At 30.4% G+C, this 22559-nt stretch overlaps 1 protein-coding gene across 2 annotated transcripts; it reads right to left on the bottom strand.

The window, feature by feature from the left end:
• Positions 1-831: 831 nt before the first annotated feature.
• On the bottom strand, positions 832-22152 carry LOC143063556 (WD repeat-containing protein 37-like). 2 transcript variants are annotated; one of them, XM_076235763.1, is made up of 12 exons: positions 22094-22152; positions 15439-15632; positions 14374-14444; positions 13571-13669; positions 11873-12055; positions 11233-11414; positions 10214-10274; positions 8840-9025; positions 7570-7708; positions 6648-6782; positions 4176-4290; positions 832-2132 (listed from the first exon to the last, which is right to left on the bottom strand). In XM_076235763.1, exons 2-12 carry the CDS (start codon positions 15570-15572, stop codon positions 2007-2009), a joined length of 1431 nt encoding a protein of 476 aa, XP_076091878.1. In that variant the 5' UTR covers positions 15573-15632; positions 22094-22152; the 3' UTR covers positions 832-2006. The 2 variants fall into 2 exon arrangements, 1 of the variants encoding a protein (XP_076091878.1); XR_012975039.1 differs by lacking the exons at positions 832-2132; positions 4176-4290 and having other exon boundaries at positions 6646-6782; positions 7476-7708.
• Positions 22153-22559: the final 407 nt, after the last annotated feature.

The following is a 22559-nucleotide window of genomic DNA, read 5'->3' as shown; positions in this document are numbered from 1 at the left end:
CAAATATTGTGGTACAATTTCAAAATTTACAAAATCAATCCCAACTTCCCTTCTATGGTATTGAACCTTCTCTGAAAATTTCATAGAAATCCATTCACTTAAACTAAAGTTAATCAGGTAACCAATGTGTTTTCGAACAATGATGCAGACACAGACAACATGATACCATTACACAATCCCCAAAAACTTGTTTGCGTATAAAAATTGAATCATAATTTCCTGTCGATATGCACATCTATATAGTATGTCCTTATTAACTACAAAGTTTCATGAAATTCTGTTGTGTGGTTTCAGAAGAGTTGCGATGACAAACTGTTGCAGTAGTATATTGAAGCAAATAAGTTCAAACGGGCGTAATTCCTAGAACCAAAATTGAATCATAATTTCCTGTCTATATGCACATCTACATAGTATGTCTTTATTATCTGCAAATTCTGTTGTGTGGTTTCAGAGGAGTTGCTATGACAAACTGCTGCAGTAGTATATTGGGGCAAATAAGTTCAAAGAGGCATAACTCCTAGAAATAAATTGAATCATAATTTCCTGTCTATATGCACATCTACATAGTATGTCTTTATTATCTAAAAAGGTTTCAGAGGAGTTAGGATGACAAAAACAGGACTGTCAGATGGACTGACAGACAGACGGACTGACAGACAGACGGACTGACGGACAGCTGGATGGACAGGTCAAAAACATTATACCCTCTGCAACTCTGTTATAATGAAACTTAGCTGAAATAAAAACAGCCAATATCCTTTGTATCATACATGTAAATTAAATTCTATAAAAAATCATGTTATAAAACCATACTACCAAACTGATAAAATGTGAATTTCAAGTTTTTGATTTTTTATTGATTATATTACTGATTATGGTCAAAATAATTTTATCAATGAACTTTTTTCATTATTCCAACCTTTTGACAATAAGTAATAATAAAAATGCCGATTCATTTGAACAACAACTCACAATATGTAAAAATAAAAACATAATGAAAATAAGGAATAATAAACTGCAAGATATATCAAAATTTATCAAACTCAATTAAAATTGACAAAATGTAAATTTCTTTAAAAGATCATCATTGATAAATGGCGAAAAAGAGCACATTCCTTCACAAAAAATGTTCAATTGGCAAAAGAAATTAACAATAAAGCATGATAAAGTTAATCTGTCTATTCCCTTATTCCCTCTTTTTGTTATTGAATATGCTTTTTTCCAACAATAATTTATTACTTCCCCTTTATATTTTTTCAAGAATAACCAAACCTGCCTTGAATGTCACTTATTAAAGATTTCAACAAATACATCAAACTTTTCTGTCTAAAATTATATACTGTCAGCCATAAATATGATTCACTGAGGCGTCACTGAGGGATAATGCCCTTACATACTGAACACACAAGTGAAAAGTCAATGTTGTATATATGTATTGTATTTATACTATTATTTCATAATTTTCTACAATGTTTATTTTATTGGACAAACTGAGACTAGATAGGTTTCCCAAAACCAAAATCTTACATTTTAAACCCTCTCAGGACTGCTGCAATATTTTTTTGATGTGCATACAGCAGAGAACTATCCAACATGAACATCAGATTATAACATCTGGCATAGTGAATTTGACAATCCCTCTACGCCGGTTTAACTAACTGACTGGCAAAAACACATTATTATCCATATTTTTATACTCCTGGTGGTTGTAAACAACAACAAATATATAAAGGAGAAAACAAGCAACTATAATCTCAATCAATGTAAGCATAAAGTCAGATATCTGTTGACAGATAACAAATTATATCCACTGTTAACTGTTAACAGATAAATTATATCCACTGTTAACAGATAACAAATTATATCCACTGTTAACTGTTAACAGATAACAAATTGTATCCACTGTTAACAGATAACAAATTATATCCACTGTTAACAGATAACAAATTATATCCACTTAAAGTATTGCACTAATCACTAATGTATTTTCTCTATTACAAAGTTGTTCATTCTTTACTTTGAAAATTAATAGTCCATCCTAGTACTTGTCTATCAAAACCACATGAGAAGAGATTGCACACTGTGTTTTCTGTCTCAGACCAGCAAACTGATGTCACCATCTTACTATGACCCTGAAATAAATAAAGCGAGCTTTAGTTTTATTAAAATTTAAAAAAAAATTGGTTTTCACTTCTATCTTAACCATCACTTTACTGAACTTCCGAGTAAAGTTCCAGCTATAAAAGACAATCACACTACAAACCACTATCAACACATTGAGTATTTTTCGGTTGTTATCTACTATTCCGAATTCGAAATTCCAAAATGAATGAACCAACAACTTATTAGTTTAAACATTGATTTTTTTTTTAAATATTCAAGTATGAATGTGTCCAGGAATATTGCTTATTTCTGTAATATGAATGATTCTAATTAATGAAATAACATTTGAAATAAAATGTATGCCTTCAGCTTTTGATATACTTTATTAAAAAGCCAATGCTTCTCACATCACATTTTGGTTCAGTGATTTTCATAATTTAGAATCCTAAAATTTCCAAATAAAATTATGTTGGACTTTACTATATATTTTCATCGATAGTATTGTCAACCAGTGGTTTTAATGTAGCAAATGTAAATTGTCATATACATATTTATTTATTTAACTTTTTTATTACAGAAGTGAGATAAAACCTTTTTTCCCGTGGAATACAAGAATTGGTGTACTAGAAGGGTCCCATAAGCATACTTCCTTTGATTGCCTTTGGTTATTATATATAAGGTGTTATACTATAAAATGTGTTAAAATTAGAAAAAAGAAAGTGCTTTTAATATAGAACAAGAGGCTCTCAAGAGCCTGAATCGCTCACCTTAAATTTTTTGCTTAAATCTTCCATCAATGATTATTTTGGGTTTTCAATTTATATAAATGGTTCTTCGATTCTGTCATATCTTCTTCAAAAGCAAAAACAAGAGTGGACACACTGAAATGTCTCGTTTGTCTTGTGTTCATAATATAATTTATGATGAAAGTATAAAAAAACATTGTATACCCCAAGAATTACATTATTGCTGTTTACAGTTTATCTACATCTATAATAAAATTCAAGATAATAACCAAAACTGTCAGATTTGCTCTAAATGCTTTGGTTTTTGAGTTAAAAGCCAAAACCGATTTTACCCCTATGTTCTATTTTTAGCCATGGTGGCCATCTTGGTTGGTTGGCCGGGTCACCGGACACAATTTTTAAACTAGTTACCCCAATGATGATTGTTGCCAAGTTTGGTTCAATTTGGCCCAGTAGTTTCAGAGGAGAAGATTTTTGTAAAAGATAACTAAGATTTACGGAAAATGGTTAAAAATTGACTATAAAGGGCCATAACTCCTAAAGGGGTCAACTGACCATTTCGGTCATGTTGACTTATTTGTAAATCTTACTTTGCTGAACATTTTTGCTGTTTACAGATTATCTGTATTTATAATAATACTCATGATAATAACCAAAAACAGCAAAATTTCCTTAAAATTACCAATTCAGGGGCAGCAACCTAACAACGGGTTGTCTGATTCATCTGAAAATTTCAGGGCAGATAGATCTTGACCTGATATACAATTTTACCCCGTGTCAGATTTGCTCTAAATGCTTTGGTTTTTGAGTTATAAGCTAAAAACTGCATTTTACCCCTATGTTCTATTTTTAGCCATGGTGGCCATGTTTTTTGATGAAATGGGAATTAAAACACAAACTTTATTCTAGATACCCTAGGAATCAATCAGATGAAGTTTGGTTTGAATTGGTTCAGTAGTTTCAGAGGAGAAGATCTATGATAGTTTACGACGGACGACGGACTGACGGACGACGACGGACACCAAGTGATGGCAAAAGCTCACATTTCCTTTTGGAAGGGTGAGCTAAAAATGGAGTTTTTCTTATTGTTTTATCATAACTAGCTATAGACATATTTGATTGCTCGATCTGACCAGCTATCCATTTAGGTGTACTGTAGATTTTTTTTTTAAATAAATTAACTTGCATTTTATTTCCTCACTAACTTGTTGATTTTTCACTTAATGAAATCAAGATTACCAAGATTCTTTTTTGTAAGACATAAGTCAAACTAAATTCCTCATGTATTGATCTAAATATAGTAACACAATAGTAATCACAACAAACCTGTCTATTACTTCTTGGCAACCTTCCAATTCTGTTACCATGGATATCATACAACCTTATATGTCTGTTATCATGAGGTATAGCTATACAGTTATGGCTACCTGATACTGCTAACCTATAAAATATTTAAAAAAGGTCATAATAATTTTCACAATCAAAACAATTATCTAATGTCTAAATAAAACACTAAGATGTGTGATGATTGCTAAGGAGACACATATCCTAGAAATACTAAAGGACTAGTACTCAATCATCAACAGCACATTATACTCTCTTCATCAATAATAGCATATTGTGCCAATGAATAACTATGAACAAAATTCAAATGAAAACTTAAGGGGAGGTAATGACGTTGCTAATGTAAAATGTTATTTTCACGACGTCAAACTGTGACATATCGGGAAAAGATGCATTTTTCGACTAATTTTTATCATTCAGACTGATTTAATTTGAAAACGAGTGCATGGACCCCCATTTTTTAAAACGACATCTTGTTTCATTTTGCAGGGAGATTATGTGGACCAAATTTTATAAAACTGTAAATAGGGAAATTTTTTTTAATTTTGAAAAGTATACAGCAAAAAATGACGTTTTTTTCTCAATTCATGACCATTTGATTAATATGAGTTATTTCTGAACAAAAAATGCATAAATTTTCAAATACTTATAAAATACAGAAATAACAAATTATTTAACAAAAAACAATTTGTGTTTATCTTTTAAAACAAAAAAGTTATGACTTTCTTTTGAAAGAGAAAATACGGCCACAAATCAGAACTTTAAGCAAATATACAAAATTTCGACCTCATTTAACTCAAAAAGTAGCACATGGAGGTATATTTTTTATTACATATTTGATTTAATGGGGTAAAAAATAGCCTATATGCAAATTTTCATCAACTTGTAAATACGGGATCAAAACTGTATCGTATGCCCTTAAGGTCAGATAGAAGCCTTAAAATTATGACAATTATGACAGACAGCAACCAATCACTATCACTGGACTAAAGGATCCTAACTTTGAAATGTTTCTTCAGGTGCATGCATCTTATACAATTTCCATGGTGCAGATTTATTTGTGGATCTTGTATTGCTGATCATTTTTGCCATTCAAAGTTTTTGTCTTATCTACTAGAATTTTTAAGATATGAGGCAAATATACAAAAAAAATGGTAAAATTCACTATAAATGACATACAATAGATTTTTTTTCCAAAGTTTCCTTAAAAAAGTATAAATTGTTTTATTTGACCTCTCTTGACAGAAATAAAAATGAAATAAGACAGGAATTTGATGTTCATGTTCAGTAGGTGTTGTATGTTGATGTGGTTAATAAGTGTTTATTATATCTGGATTTTTTAAATAGATTAAACCATTGGTTTTCCCGTTTGAATGGTTTTACACTTGTAATGTTTGGGTACCTTTATAGAAGAGGGGCGAAAGATACCAGAGGGATAGTCAAACTCATAGATTGAAAATAAACTGACAACACTATGGCTAAAAATGAAAAGACAGACAGACAAATAATAGAACAGAAGACACAACATAGAAAACTAAAGACTAAGCAACAGAAACCCCATCAACAACTAGGGGTGGTCTCAGGTGCTCTGGAAGGGTAAGCAGATCCTGCTCCAAATGTGGCACCCGTTATGTTGCTTATGTTTTTTCAAATCCAATAAATAGTCTTATTCGGTAGGTCACATTCATGAAAGCGGAGGGTACTGTAATTAGGACATAAGGAACATATTTGATATCATCTGTGAAACGGTTATTCCATAACGGTCAACCAACTCGTGATGGCGTCCGTAAAATTTACAAAGGATGATTTCAACTTCACCATTTGAAACTCTTGGTTTAATAGCTTCCTTGTGAGCAGCAATCCTCTATCAAGGAAATCATGATAGGAAATACAAGGCCAGCTATCAATTGTGAGCCAAGGCTCTGTGTTGAGGACCGTTACATACTTTGACCTATAATGGTTTACTTTTATAAATTGTGTCTTGGATGGAGAGTTGTCTCATTGGCAATCATACCACATGTACATCTTCTCATATATATAAACTTTTTTACTTTTGTAAAAACATGAATAATTATATTTCAAGATAACATAAATTTGTTCATAGAAATAAAAATACTTATTATTAGATTGCATTTCTGGATCGAAATTTGCTCACTTAATTAAAAATCTAGACCAACTGTATTCTGCTATCAAACAATCCAAGATGGTGGAAGACACACATAAATATTACCTTCAAGTGTTATTCTACTTCCAATGACTGTAGTTGTACTTTCCAAAAGAATTATTTTATATTATGCAAAATTCTTAAACTTCAATCTTAAATTTCCTCTGATGCACATAAGTTTTTATATTTCTTTTATTTTTTCTGACATTCATTGTTCATGAGGGTTACCCAAAAAAACACCAAGTCTGAAATCCAGTTACCATGGTTACAAAATCTAAATTTGTAATTACCTATTTACTGATGAGTCTGTTCTAATGGTTGCTATGGGTGATCTCATATTTTTTAGATCCCATACTTTTACAGTTCTATCGTCACTACCAGAAACAACATTTTCACTTCCAGCAAAAACAGCACTTGTTACAGGTCTGAAATATATAATCATTACTGTATTAAAAAAGATGTGGGATGATTGTCAATGAGTCGACTCTTCACAAGAGACCAAATAACACAGATAAAATAAACTGAAGGGCCTTCAACAATAGTCAGCTATAAAAGGCCCCGAAATGACAAGTGTAAACAATTCAAACGAGATACTATACGTCAAGTTATTGCCTGAAAGGTATAAAACTTTACAGTTAAACATTAATATTTGTTTAATTATTGCTTGCAATTGCTCAAGTCACATAGGACTTTTGAATATCTTACTAAAAAGAAACTGCATAGATATATCATGCAGATTCCATAACTTTATATCATGATGGTTTGTTACTAAGTCTAAAGGAATAAAATGTATCAGGATGAGTAAAAAATGTCCAGCTGGCTCAAATATTGAGGCAGTATCATAGCAATGGGTTTCCAATCATATATTCAGAATTCATGTCATATCTGTTCACCGAACTAATCCATGAAATATTGCAACAAAATAAAATAACAACCACAATCCTGAAATGTATTGCTGACCAACTAATGCTTCACCCCCCACCCCCAAATACAAACAATTTCAAATTGAAGGAGAAAAACAAGGCCCTGACCACATTATTTCAGAAAATATGACATATGATCAAAAGTCAAGTTAAAATCAAACTTCCTTCAAAATTTCAGAGTTAACAATTGCTTACAGCAAACAAATTCCTCCCAGAATCCAAATTCAATAAAATTTTCCACCTCTGGGGTTGAATGTTTTTTCAGTAACACAATCTAAGGCTAACATACTGTGAGTGTCCCTGGAAGACATTTACAAGAAGATTTGGATCCCTCATATCAAACAATCTGAAGGTTGTGTCCTTTGATGATGTCACAGCCAATCTCTGTGTAGGATGAGCTCTCACATCAGTTAATTCTTGGTCATGACCTAAAAAAAAGGTTGAAAAAACTATTATTCAATATAATTGTAATTTTATGATGAAAATAGCATCTATGACACAAAATCAATACAAACACAACAGATAACGCAAAAAACAAGGAACACCCCTTTAATTGATGTTCTTCATCTCAAATCACAGAGGGCTTTAGCACAAAGCAAAAACTTTCACCTCACAGCAAGTTTAAGGAGGCTCGAGGGTACAAAAAATTCAGCAAAAATTAAAAAAATTGTTTTTTTCATTAAAAAATTCGATTATTACACTATTAATTGTTACTTTATAAAATGGTACAAAAATCAACCAAAAAAATAATTTGTTTTGGCCCCGGATGACTTTCAAAATGTGTATATCATTGAAAAAGCTCCACATTATCTCCCTTTGGTGAAAAAATGCAATTTTATTGCATTTAAATTGAAATATCCTTTTTAACTCTTTGGTGACCTATATTTTTTATTATTTTCTTCAAATAAGCTGTACTTAAACTATTGTAAAATTTAAGCGATTTCTGTAATTTAGTTCTTTTTTTTATTTCTATATTACTTTTTTTCTCCTATTTTTAGTTCAACAGAAAAAAAGTACCTTAACATAAATGCATGCTTCTTTTGAAGGAAGATTGTGAGCTTAAATGAACGGTGACCCAATATCTTTATTTTATTTTTCTATTAAGTATACATGGTATAGGATTAAGTTTATTTACAGAGAAAAATAGCAAAAATCCTATATTTAAAAAAAATTACTTATACGTGGGAGACCCCTTAAGACACCCCTTAACACTAGTTTGAGCAGAATTCTTTGCAAAAAAGTGATCACCCTCATTTGCGAATTCAAGAACAAAACCATTGAGTGATTTAATGAAATAAATGAAATATTTAGTTATAATTTAGCCCGACAACCACACTGAAGTGTGCAAAAACAATATAAACAGTAGGATAACCATGGAACACTTCAAAATGTTTGTTAGATAACTTGGCAGGAGGTTTTTTTAAACAAACCATATGCTGGTATGGTTTCATCTAAAAAAAAAACATTTTTAGCCTATAGCTATATGTACTATGTTACACTTTTGTCACAAAACCCTTTTAAAATTTAACCTTACTATAAGTTACATGAAAGCAATTTACCAGTTAATGTTATGATTTGTTCCCCAGTTTCTGCATCAAACAGAATGGCTGATCTATCCCATGATGCAGTTATCACCTGACTTCCTTCTGCCATCCAATCAGCAGCTACTACGACTCCCATGTGACCAGACAATTCCATAGTTGGTGTTCTTAATGTGCTAACCTCCTGAATCTGATCACACATATCTGTAATTCAAATTAATGAATTAAACCAGATTTTTTTTAAATGAATAAAGCATATTCTATATGTACTCACAAGATACCTAAAACCTTATATCCCAAGTTCCAGCCATTAAAATTTTGAATTTTGTTTGTCACATGCTTTCTTAAGAACTTTTTCATTTTGAGAAAGTTCTTGAATCAAACATTATACATTCGTTTCTCTACAATTATTATATGAATAAATAAATGAATAAATGAAAAGGAAAGGAAAGAATCTTACAAACAATTTATGTGAATTGTTCAAAAGTTAACAAAAATGATAAAACCCTCAATTATTTCCTGTCTTTATTTGTCCTCAATTGCAAATATTTTATTGCTTAAAATTTGATAAGGACATTATCAATCTTTCTAACAGTAAGCAAAAAGGTTACATTCATTTATTTAATAAGAATTTACAAATTCTATTTTTAATTAAATACATTGAAATGTCTTGCCTTTTTTAGTATTCATGACTGAATGTTATCTTGAAAGTTGTTCAGATTAAGGTTTTACTACAGGTCTTACAAAAAATACAATATCAACAATTTTCTAAAGATGATGTTAATGTCAATTGAACCCTTCTAGATGGTCACTGAACCATGAAATTTAGCTTAAAGTTTACAGGCACATGTCAGAGGGAAGATTTAGAACATACTTCACCTGTGTACAATATATCTCAAAATGTGTGCTGTGACCACCACCAGATAAGCAGAATGTGACCAATGCTGGCAATTGTAATAACCTAACATTACATTATATAAAATTGTTTATTAAAGTTTTTTTTTTTTTTTAAAGAATTTTAGGGTTTATGATAGATAAATCTTCAACTTGACATACCAGTATGGTATAGATAATTGTATATGATAATCTATTGACAATTAAATGTCTAGACTTTTTTTTCTCTGTTGCTGGGAACATATTTTGTTGTTGCTGTTGTTGGATATCAAAGGTTTTGGTGAATTCAAATTTTAGTAAAAGATTGGAAATGGAACGAAAAAGTTAAGAAACAATCTACAACTTATTTACATACAAACAGGTTTAGTAAGATGAAGACAATCAATTTTTTTAAAAAGGTTTCTAACATTCAAGTTAACCCAACTAATCAATCACTAATCTTATCTTTAGTTTTCTCGAGGTTCAGTTTATAGAGATTTCACAGTAAAATCTATTTACCATCAACTACATCTTCTTTTTCTGATCCATCAATATCATCTTCTCCTGAAGAGTGAGATTTCTGAAAAAAGGAAATGATTACATCATTTGGTCTAGTAAGTACTGTGGATTTATTGTTGGATATAAGCTTTAAGTGAATCACTAATTTAAATGCTCAACTAATTACAAATTTTCGATAGAAATGAATGTCAAATCTGGCTAAACCAAGAAATCAAATATCCGCGAAAATGCCAGTGTTTATCAATCTACGAAAATTGATACCCACAAAACTAAATCAATCCACAGTATAAATAATATTGGCTAGCGTTATTCTCTATATATAGGGGGTCTTATTGGGAGGTTTCGATCCCGGATCCCGCTTACTGTTTTGTCAGATTCCCGTATCCCGCTCACACTATGTACGTAAGCAATTCTTATTTTCTTGTCATTTCCCAGGTCCCGCTAGACCTCATTTCCCGTTTTCCCGAGACAATAATTTGATTTTCACGTGTCACGCTTACAAAAAATCTACAATGTGTAGAAGAGTAAGTGAAAATAATTGACTGGTAATATACATAACACATATCATTACAGCTTCTCACTACAACAATACACAACAATGCCTTTGGTAATAAATATCAATTTTGTTTTGGATATTTTTTGCATTGGTGAAAATTGGATTCTTGTATCATTTCTTATTTTTATTGGCTACTGATTATTTTCTTATACATTTTACAACACATCTTTTTATAAAAAAATAAATTGTAGGGTGTTTTGCAGAACCCTGAGTTTTCTCTGAGATTGCTGCTGTCAGTGTAAAAGCGTAATGTTGAATTAAAAAGTCAGTCTATTTATCAGTAAAATACAGAATTTAAAAATAAGCTTCTGTCCAAGTTTCACAAGCAAATATTTACTCATATATCTATATATATAAACTGATCACTTCTTTTAATTTTGTTTGATCAAGTGTGGATATATTTCTAAAAATAATGTTTTCTCATTTCTTAATTGATTAAATTGAATCATGCAATAAATCTTACAACAACATTCTGAGACAATGGACTGACATGTGCTCCCCAAATATGTGCTGTCTGATCTCCTGAACCAGTTAAAGCCAGTTCCTGGTTTGGATGGAATCTCATTGAGTTGACTGACCCCTGGTGACCAATGTATTGCAATAAACATTGATTGGTACCAATGCACCATATTCTTGCAGTGTTGTCTAAAATATAGATGTATATTTGTCATTATTATTGGCAGATGTATATATGTAGAGGTTTATTTATGGTTTAGAGCATTTTTCCTAACTAAGATTCAAACCTGTATCTAATGGGAAATATGTACCCTTTTTATAAAAATTCTTTTAATGCATTGTTAAACGGATATCTTATTTTGCCCTAAATATGCAGCTTGCCCTTAATAGGCAGCTGTCATTTGTTATATAGATCCAACAGAATTAATTGTGTATTTGAACATCACATATAGTAAAATCATTTTATTCTATTATGCAAAACATTTATCTTAGTTTTCATGTATTTTGTTTTTCAAAATAATCAATGTTTTGATAGAAACTAATTTTGAATCATGCTCGTTAGCTAGTAACCAAATTAACAATAACAAAAGCATTATTTTAGAAACAACAACATTAACATTTAATATTGTATAAGTGTAGAAAAAAACCTGCTGAAGCTGTTCCCAGGACTGGTTGACTTGACCTTGACACACTGACCTCCCATACACCATCTCTGTGACCCCTGTAACTTCTTACAACAGAATAATTAGGTGAAGGATTTCTAAAACTGGAAACAATTTTGCTGGTAGAAGCTTTGTAGGTTGTCTTTATCTTCTGTGATATTTGTGTAGCTGAAATTAGAATTCAAATAAATAGTAATAACTCAACTGTGTTAAAATGGTATATTTACAAATCAAAGTGCTTGTAAGCACTGGAGGGTAAAGATTGTTTTAATTTATCAGTGAGAAGTAACATAACATTTTGAATTGCAAAGGAAGCTTTGGTTGTAGATGATTCGACTACAATTCTGGACAAAGGAAGATGACTCCAATTTTTAAATATTTTTATAGCGAACCCTATGATAGTTTTCCATAGATTCACCTGCAAGTTACCTGTCGATTTAAACTTTTGGCAGTTCTATTGTCCCATCTAACAAATACAACAGGTATTGCTCTCTGTGTAGTTTATTCACTGGGACCTTTAAATTTCTTCTAGGAGAAATATATCACTCATTGATTAATTTACCTGAACAAAAAATTGAACTGTCAATGATGAAAAAATACTTATACCAATACTAAGAAAGGACTCACAAAACTGCATGTGGTGTTGTATATATTCAAAACCAAAAAGTTGATTTCTGATCAAATATTCAATAAATATTTTTGTGTGTTTGATAAATAAAAATTTGAATATAATTATTTTTAAATTAAGGTCTTCATAAACATAGTCTATAAATTAACAACAACAAAAACATGCAAATTCATTGGAAAATACTAAAAAATGTGTCTAAAATAAACTTTTTATTATTAAATCAGATTTTATATTGAACAGATTGAAAATATATTAATGATATATAGAATAAATACAATATTGCATACAGTTTATGTGAGTTTATAGAAGTATTTCAACAAAAAAATAGATAATTTTTTGGTCAGGTAAATTAATCAATGAGTGATATATTTCTCCTAGAAGAAATTTAAAGGTCTTGGTGAATGAACTATACAGAGAACAATACCTGTTGTATTTGTTAGATGGGACAATAGAACTTACAAAAGTTTAAATCGACAGGTAACTTGCAGGTGAATCTATGGAAAACTATCATAGGGTTCGCAATAATATATATATTTGTCACTTTTTGTACATAAATTTTTCAGTTTTCTCATTTGAATTGTTCTACATTTGTCATTTCAGGGTCTTTTATAACTGACAGTGCAGTATGGGCTTTGGTCATTGTTGAAGGCCGTATGGTGATCTAGGCCTATAGTTGTTAATTTGGTCTTTTGTGGAGAGTTGTCTAATTGGCAATCATACAACATCTTCTTTTTTATATATACATGTACAATGCTTAAGTTAGTTAAGTACATACTATTCAAAACTCATATCTTTTCTTTTTTCATAATTCATAGTGAAATTTATGAATCTGATTTGTATCAATAATTCAATACTTACAAGTTAAACCAGTTTGTCATATTTTTAATACAATTCTACAGAACTTTTCTGTGTAGGGACAGTAGAGTGCCTCCTCATGCCTCAAGTTTATGCTTTTATGATATACAAGATAATGGAGTGTGTGTCCTTTTTTTAATATTGAGAAATGTGAACTTTTCAAAGAAAATAACAGAAACATCAACAATAGACTACAATACCTCTTTTAGGTTTGCTGGCACCAAGATCTGGTGCATCAAGACTATCTGTTAATGTCTTTTCACTTTCAAGTCTTTCTAGAACTTCTATTCTTTCACTTACTGTAAAATAATGGATCAAAATAGTAATAACTCAACTTTGTTTAAAGAATATATTTACAAACAAAAACCAATGATATTAAACCCAAACAGAGCTGTTCAAACAAATGGCAAGTGTCAGAAGTCAATACTTTTTCTGGTATTTAAGTAGCTTGGTTAATGTGACTCTACTTTAATATCTACTTGAGTTCCTTTTAGACAATTTTAATTTCAATATTTTAATTCCTAATATTAACCCTTTCCTCCATGATTTTTTTTTTACATACTAGATTCGCATAGGATTTTTTCAATAAAAAAAATTCATCAGGTTTAAAGTATTGATGCATTGTGAAAACAAATATTTCATCAATGAAATTAAATTCAGATATTTTCATGGATATCCTTTTCATATTGGATACAATTTTTTCTAAGTCTGATCCAGACATTTTGTAGTCAGAGCATTTCAACTGAGGTACTACACAGGCGTCAAAAGGCGTCATTATGGAGTAAAGGGGGTGGCGTCAAAGGCGTCAGTCATAATGGAGGAAAAAAAATGATTTTTACATTCTCATCATTTTTGGTCATGGATGGATAGTTTTCTCATTTGGCAATCATACCATATATCATATATCATGTATATTCGTTAGTTATATGCTTGAATTTATTTCTGTCGTAAACTAAAATACTTTAACAAATCACAATTAAATATACCATTACAATAAACTTACATGCCTGGTTTTCTGCATACAAACTTTCAAATTCTTTTTCAATCTGACCAAACAAATTGTGAAGTTTTTCTCTAAAAAAAGAGATTTTAAATGCATTCATATATATCTGAAGAAAACTGGCTCCTTAATATAATAAACCTATTTCTGTACACTAAATAGCAAGTCATTAAAGTATGCACTTATGGCCTGGTAGAATTAACTTTCTGTAGTATTTTTATAATATGTATATTATTGAAGAATTTCATATTTTTATTTACACTAGTAACTTATAACAGTTAGTGATCATTGTTGTAGGGTGATTGTACTGCGGTAAAATTGTTTACATATATTCCAGGTAAACTTCTTAATTCTGAATCTTTAAATAAACCACTGTAATTAAATCTTTGAATATTGTTTTTATTGGTATAAATGTTGATTTTGTAAAATTAAAAACATAATAAATATTATTACCATATGGTTATACACATTTGTTATTTCAAGTAACTACAATCTGTCGATATTTTTATTTTGGCATTGCACAAGATTATGTTTTTTCTGAAATCATCATGTAAGGGAAATAACTCATGTTAGGGTTTAAATAATTCATAGTTTCAGTCATGTAAGTATTTTGTAGATCTTATATTGCTGATCATGATATCTGTATCATTACAGCATATATTAAATCAATACAAATGCACCTAGTATTACACTGTGACCTTTCACCATACACAACGGAGATACAAAGAAGCAAGTAATTACCTTTCAATGTCATACAAAAGTGGAAATTCAAAAATCCCATGTGTCAATCTGCATTCTTTACATGTAGTTTATAAATCCTTTACTACATGTAGGTAGATAGAGGTATTTGTATTGATTTAATATATGTTGTAATTGTATAATGATCAGCAAAATACTTTTAAATGATCCCAATTATCAATTAACCCCTACAGGAGTTATTTCCCTTACATAATTGCCATTTATCTTAAAAACTCTATAGTAAATAGCAAGAAACTGTAGCATGATAATTAAGGATCAATAGAATTCCAACATTTATCAAGTTAGTGATAATGAAATAATTCAACATACCTTTGTTCTGTAGGTAAGAACCCTTCGCATTCAGACTCATATCTACTCATTCCTGTCACATCAGTTCTCATTTGATGTCGTCTATTTCCTCGTTCCAGCTTCTGTTTTGCTTTGTTTGCATTATCTCCAGGCATGCTCAGTTCCAGATCATATATCTTTTACAAAGACGCAATCTTTTGTCTTCAATCTATATACTGTAATGAAATTAGTGAATAATGAATTAGTTTTGGTGTCCGATTATTGTCCTAATCATATCCCCTGGAGTGAAATGTGTTGAAAAGTTCTCAATTATATCACGGAAGAAACTCATTCATTTCAAAGGTGAAATTTATAACACAAAAGAGTATGTAAATGACAGATATATGTCCTGTTCCAAGGATGAAATTGATCTTTAAAAGCTTAATTCTTCTAAGGGATAATTAAATCATCCTTGCAAAATAAATCTGATACTTAATTCTCAAAGAAACCAATAATTGATATATATCTACTCTGAAAACTTTTCTTCTTCAAACTCAGCAATAAGTATTGATTTCTTGATTCGTAAGCTACTAAGAGAAAAATCAAGTATCCAAATATAAGACTATTAAAAATACCGTGCACCTAGCTTATCTATCATAGAACCAAAAGTTTGCAATATGTAATTAACCTAACAAATATCAAATCGTTACCATGATTACATTTTCATCTTTCACCTGCATGTATACTTGTGTTCTACGACAGAAATATATAAACCTTTTTAATATGATTATGCCAAATTGAAAAGAAAAAATAGCTCTATTTCATGCAGTCATCTTTTAATTGCTTAAAGAACAATTGAAGAAACATATTACATTTTGTAGTTTACAAAATAAAAATCTTAGTTCACTATCAGCAGGTGTTTGTTATCAGTAATTATTTTATATAAAAAAGAAGATGAGGTATAATAGCCAATGAGACAACTCTCCACAAAGAGACCAAAATGACACAGAAACTAACAAATATAGGTCACTGTATGTCCTACAACAATGAGCAAAGCCCATACTGCATAGTCAACTATAAAAGGCCCTGAAAAAAATAATTCAAACAATTCAAACAAGAAACTAAAGGCCTAATTTATGTAAAAAAAAAATAAACAAAAAACAAATATGTAACACATTTAATAACAAACAACCACTGAATTACAGGCTCCTGACTTTGGACAGGCACATACATAGAGTTTATATACCTCGGACTGATAATTATATAAGCTGCTATTAGCATGATTTGTGCAACATGTAAAGGAATTTAGCAAATATTATTGTTAAGCCCTGTATTAATGCTTCATAACCTACATTTTTGCACATGTATAGCAAATGTAAAGGGCACACATACAGCATGGATTTAATCTTAAGATGAACTTTTAATTTCCCAGCATTAAGATATTCAGTCAGAATTACATGTACTTAAGGTGGTACCTAACACTATAGGGAGATAACTCTGTAAAGTCAGCTAAACGTTTAAATTACGTTGTGTTGTAAAGGGAATATTAAGCTTCTCAATGATCAAAATTGGTGTTTATCAAACTGCTATATAACCATTGTAATTTTTCTGACAAAACAGTTGGTTCAAAATTTTTGAAATTTTTATATTTTTGTTAAAGGGTCAAAGTACATTTAAATACATTGTCAAAATTTTATGAAAATTAAAGTAGTTTAATTAATTTTAGAGAAAGTGTTGGGTACCACCTTAAACATCATATTTTAGACAGTGACCTTATTTGTTGTATCTTTTTTTCCTACATTTGTCATTTTTGAATGATTTTGTTATGCTTCGAAAAATAAATCTTCAGGCAAGTGTAGTTTACTTTTCATTGAATTTTGACAATGTTTACATACAAAAATTCAAACATTAAACATGTTATGGGCTATTCCAGAAAAAAATGTATGGGGGTGTTGGAAGGCAGTTTTTGTCAGCACCCGCCACCCAGACAATTGTATTTGAGAATTATAGTGCATTATAGTGTGAAAAGTTTCTCTGATACCCATCAGCCATGTATTATTAATATAATGTGCCGTCCAACCCCCCAACCCCCATACATTTTTTTTCTGAAATAGCCCTATGAATAAACTTTTTAGCATACATGGCATAAGCAACAAATTCAGTATAACCAAATTTTCAGAATTAATTCCTTCTCCATAAGAAAACGTACATTTCCAGTATTCAAATATACATGTACAAATACCTGATACTGTACATACATGTAACATGTTAATCAGCAGTATAATCAGTGATAATAGCTTGAGAATCAACAAATAAATTTATTACAGAAAATGATCAGGTTATGCAATTAGTATATTGTAATTTGTATCATGTGTATTACATTTTATTATTGTATTTATTATAAAGCTTCTGTAATTTGCTGCTAATTGTAACTTATAAATAAACTCTAGTTTTTTAATACTTATCAAGAGAATATACCCCTGATTTTACAAGTAAAAAAGTCCCAGCTTACCTGTTCATCTTTTCATACCTTTCATATTATTTATTTATTTTTTTCTATTTTCAAACAAATCATGTAAATGTGGAATGTTTCCATGGGACACAGATGATGTCCCTGCTTGCATATCATATGAAGTTATAAAGGGAAATAACTGAAAATGGTAAAAGGGATGCTACCCAAATTTGTTATTGATCTGATTTTTGAAGTAATAAGCATGATAAGAATGGTGTATAGATCTCCATTTGGTTGTGGCAAACTTAAGTTAGAGAGCGGAAATGAAAAATTCATCAATTTTATCTTTTGAAAAGGGAAATAACTCTAGAACAATCAAAGCGACACCTACAAAATTGATCCTGTGTTTTGTGGTAATAAGCATTGTGTATAAGTTTTATATTAAATATCTAATTGAGGCAAACTAAAGTTAGAGAACAGAAACCAACTTTGGGACGTACAGAAGCACTGACGGACAACATGGACAAGGGTAAAACTTACAAGTAATACCCCCTCCATTAAAGAGGGGGCATAAAAAATGCATATATAAATAAGCGAATTTAATGAGGATTTTTCAAAATCATACACCATATCAAGCTGAGACACTAATATAATCCCAATAGCTCTGCTTGAGACTCATAGCTTATATGGGCATGATGGGTGTCTTGGGTTGATACAGTTGTGATATTGAGAAAAGCCATATCTATTTACATTTAATAAAATACAATCTACATGTACACCTATGAATCTGTTTAAAATGGTGTATGGTGTACATGTAACACAGGTGAAAACAAAACATATACAGTAACAATAATCAAATAGGAAATAACTCTGACATGAATAAGTGAAAAGAATTAAAGTATTCAATATAAACAGAAATAGAAAAAAATATCACAAATATCTTTTTTTCAAAGACCCCTCTAACATGTCTAAACATCTAATAGCTGAATAGAAATGCCATGGCGTATAGGCTAAAACAAAAAAATGTCTCTAGGTGGTCCAAGGACACAGTTAACCTCCTTTGGTGATCATTGTCTATAGTCCCTACTGTGAACTGTGAATAACTTGGATTTTTTTAATTTGATACACTTTCCCAATTTATTTCTTGATATTTAATGCATGAAATATTAAGTAGGGGGATGAAATTACATGTTAAAAAAATTTAGGTGAAAAATCCTTATGTTAAGTAGTGATTTGGTCCAATTCAAAAAGATCAAATTTTATTACGTCTGAAGCTGTCAAACTGGACGTCTGAAGCTGTCAAACTGAATTTTAGACCCCCTTAACACAGAATTGTCAATATTTTGAGTAAGAGCTGGTAGAAGTTTCTATAATTTTAATATTCGTCCCACTAGTAGTACACTACACTGTAAAATTCTTTTAGAGATAGAGCAGGTGCGATTTTTTTAATTTGAATTTATTGTCTAAAATAAATGCACTACGAAATAACTGTGATCTCAGGCCAGGTGCTGGAATTTAAACTTTTCAAGTTGCAGTTTTGTTAGTAACCACAAAATAATTTATGGAGTAACCATGCACTGCCATTTTTGTCAAATAATGAAGTAGTAATGATGAACATTAATCAGCTAAAACAGAGATTTTGAGAACTATATTATAAACATGATAATGCCGTATTAACACCACAAATTTCACTCAGAGTACAGACAAACCAGTGCACCTCACAAGTTTTGGAGCATGACTGGACCTAGATATGGGTCAGAATTTACTGTCATGGAATTTGTGTTACATCTGACAATTTCTTAAAATGTATAGCCAATCAGCATGATCAGATTCAGAATGAATAAAACATAAAAAGGAAGAAAACTTGCATGATGATGATATAAATTACCCCAATAGGTTTCCACTTTTTCTGATGCAAGCTTAAGTGTTGCTTATGATAAATTTCAATGTGATTTTTGGTGGACATTTTGCTGAATTTATCGTGTCCATAAAAATCATGTTGTTAAAAATACGTCTCAGTTGAATGTATCTTTCAAATACTCTTTGCTATGTGAATATTAATATCAATAAGAGATGTTAGATAACTATTAAATGGTGCTTAATAAGGTATTTATGTCATATTAAAACGAGAAAAAAGGTTATATTTGCAGTAATTGAAGATGTAACATTTTGTGTCATAAATGTTGCATCCAAAAAATATTACCTGAAACAGATTTGAGATGTCCCCTGTCAAATACATGCAGAGTCAACTGGAAATAATCTGTTCCAAAATTAGAGTAAAATGCCATGCAAGGATGATTTTTCGTAGGAGAACTTCAATTACGCTATTGTTGGACGTTCATGAAAATAGTGTCAATTTGTTACATTGCACATCTTTTATTCAATAGTAAAACATTAAATAAAAGAGAACCAAGAAAAATAATATCAATGTTCAATTGACGTTTTTAAAAATTTAAGAAATAACGTCATACTAATGTAGGACCATACATGTATTTGTCACAAGGTGTCTTTTCAACTTTTAATGGAAGAAAACAAGGTTTCAAAATTGAGGGAAGTGCAAACCAGAGATTGGTTACATCATGTACATGTACATGAAATATTTCAGTTATATTTACCACATAAATATACATATAAATGAAGGATTACTGTGATTAATATTGTTATTTCTATATTTGATATTATCAAGATAGTTATTCCAACAAATTTGGTACAACTAAATTCAATGTAAACGAACTTATGATAGATAAACAGTCAGAGCTCACTCAGCTCAGACATAAACAAGTCGATTTTTGTTTTCGACTTATAGAAGTCAAAACATGTATTTAGCATAAAAATGTGTTTTCAATTTTAGACCTATCTAAGTCAGAAAATGACAGACTTGTTTAGGTCTATTTATGTTGATGAAAAAAATTAATTTCACTTGGTGGCCAAACTACATCACCTATGACAGCAAAAACCTGTCTGAGAGTTCACAAGGACTTGAGCTATCTTTATTTGATTGTCTAATTGAACATCCTCACTAAACACAGATGTTTTACCTCATTAAGTGTGGTTCCAGGTGGTTGCATTGTAAGGTTAATTAACATTATCTCTGATTTTTTAGACTCTTTCATATTTTTCTTTAGAAGACAAAGCATTGTCTTTCAATGTTGTCATTATTTGATTTAGATGCATGACCTCCTTATAAATATGCGTGGGTCTTGAAGTTTACTAATTTTGATCACTTATCAACTCTCAGAAGTCGTTATTTGCAACTTTTTGATTCTGGTCAATTATTTCTTGCTTAACAATATTTGACTTATTAAAGTCTTATTTTGTCTTGCATTAAAGGGAGACAAATCCTAAAACTTACAAATTTAAACCTTTATGAGTCAAAAGCAGATTCAGACTTATTTATGTCTGAGCTCTGACTGATAAAGAATGGCACAACCATTTCGTTGCAATAGGTCCAGTTTCATAATGTTACACCCTTGACTTGTTTGTCTAAATATAGGCTAATGAAATATTCATGAATAATTGTAACCTGATTTACACACGGAGATTAGTTCACATTGCACCACAATATTAATACACAGAAAGGTCCCTGAAGGGATCAGCTAATATAAGATACTGCAGTAGATGATGTAACACTGAAATTGAATCAACCTTTGATATAACAACGACAACAAATTTGAAAAATAGTTTATAATAAAACAAGTGTGAGGACCCAATTGGATTTTGATAACATGCACTTCTTACATACATGTATGTATATTCTGTAACCTTTCACCAAAAATTGTGATATATTCAGAAACATGAAAAGAAAACCGAATTGTGTCCTGTTGCATCCATGAATTTAAAAGTGAAATTTTTTAAGTATGGTTCAAAATTAGACAAAATACTGCCAGTTTGTAAATTCTGTCAAGAGATAATGAACAAACTTAACCATGTTAACCCTTAACAGATGTCAAATTTTTTATAGAATTTCTGAAAACCTGTATGAAAAAGAACTTTTGGAGTCTGTGTTACATCATTCAAGGAAATGAAAAAAATGCCACTAGTATAGTGTTTCATGAACAAGTTATCTTCACTGGATGTTGCTACTGTACATGTATGATTTCTGACTTCTGTATTCATTTTTTTGGGCTCTGTGTCCAATCAAACGCGCTGGTGCCAAAAAAAGAAGAAAAAAAACACCCTCTACCTGAATTAACGGTTATAACCATCATTAGACTTTCATAAATCTTCCTGAGAAAAAAAACTTACGCATAAACAGATAAATAAGTAGATCGAAAATTTTGACATTTTAACTTCCGGTGAAAAATAATATAAATTTGGAAACAAGTTCGTATAACTACGGTTATAATACGCATATTGTTATAGTTTTAGTTCAGCTGCCAGGCCGTTGCAACTGAGCATGTGAAACCTGAGACTACTAGAATAACAAGTGTTAAAGTAATCTCAGGTGAAACATATAAATATTAGACAATGGAAACATCATTCTAGTGTTTTGTGTTTTTAAAAAAATTCAAGTTGAGTCATATAACAAAAATTATACCTCTCATATTTAACATATTTAAAACGCCACTGATTGGGATACATCACAGACTTAATTTGAAAATAAATGTTTGTACTTGTTTTATTTCAGTTTATCAGTATCCTGATTTCTATACTTATTTCAAACGTCAAAGTGTCAACAGAGGGGAAATTGAGATAGTATAAAATATGTTGT

The sequence above is a fragment of the Mytilus galloprovincialis genome, chromosome 2 (genome assembly GCF_965363235.1).
Source record: "Mytilus galloprovincialis chromosome 2, xbMytGall1.hap1.1, whole genome shotgun sequence".
NCBI classification, from domain to species: Eukaryota; Metazoa; Mollusca; class Bivalvia; order Mytilida; family Mytilidae; genus Mytilus; species Mytilus galloprovincialis.
Note: the sequence above shows the minus strand (reverse complement) of the source record. Positions and strands in the feature narration are given on the sequence as shown.

Bases quoted from the DNA above. Each gene is read 5' to 3' on its own strand.
- LOC143063556 (XM_076235763.1), bottom strand. From the start codon at position 15,572: ATGCCTGGAGATAATGCAAACAAAGCAAAACAGAAGCTGGAACGAGGA. The intron at 13,670-14,373 runs GTAAGTTTATTG...ATTATTTTACAG, and splicing joins GTATGCAGAAAACCAGGCAT to TAAGTGAAAGAATAGAAGTT. The intron at 6,783-7,569 runs GTATGTTAGCCT...TATATATTTCAG, and splicing joins GTCTTCCAGGGACACTCACA to ACCTGTAACAAGTGCTGTTT.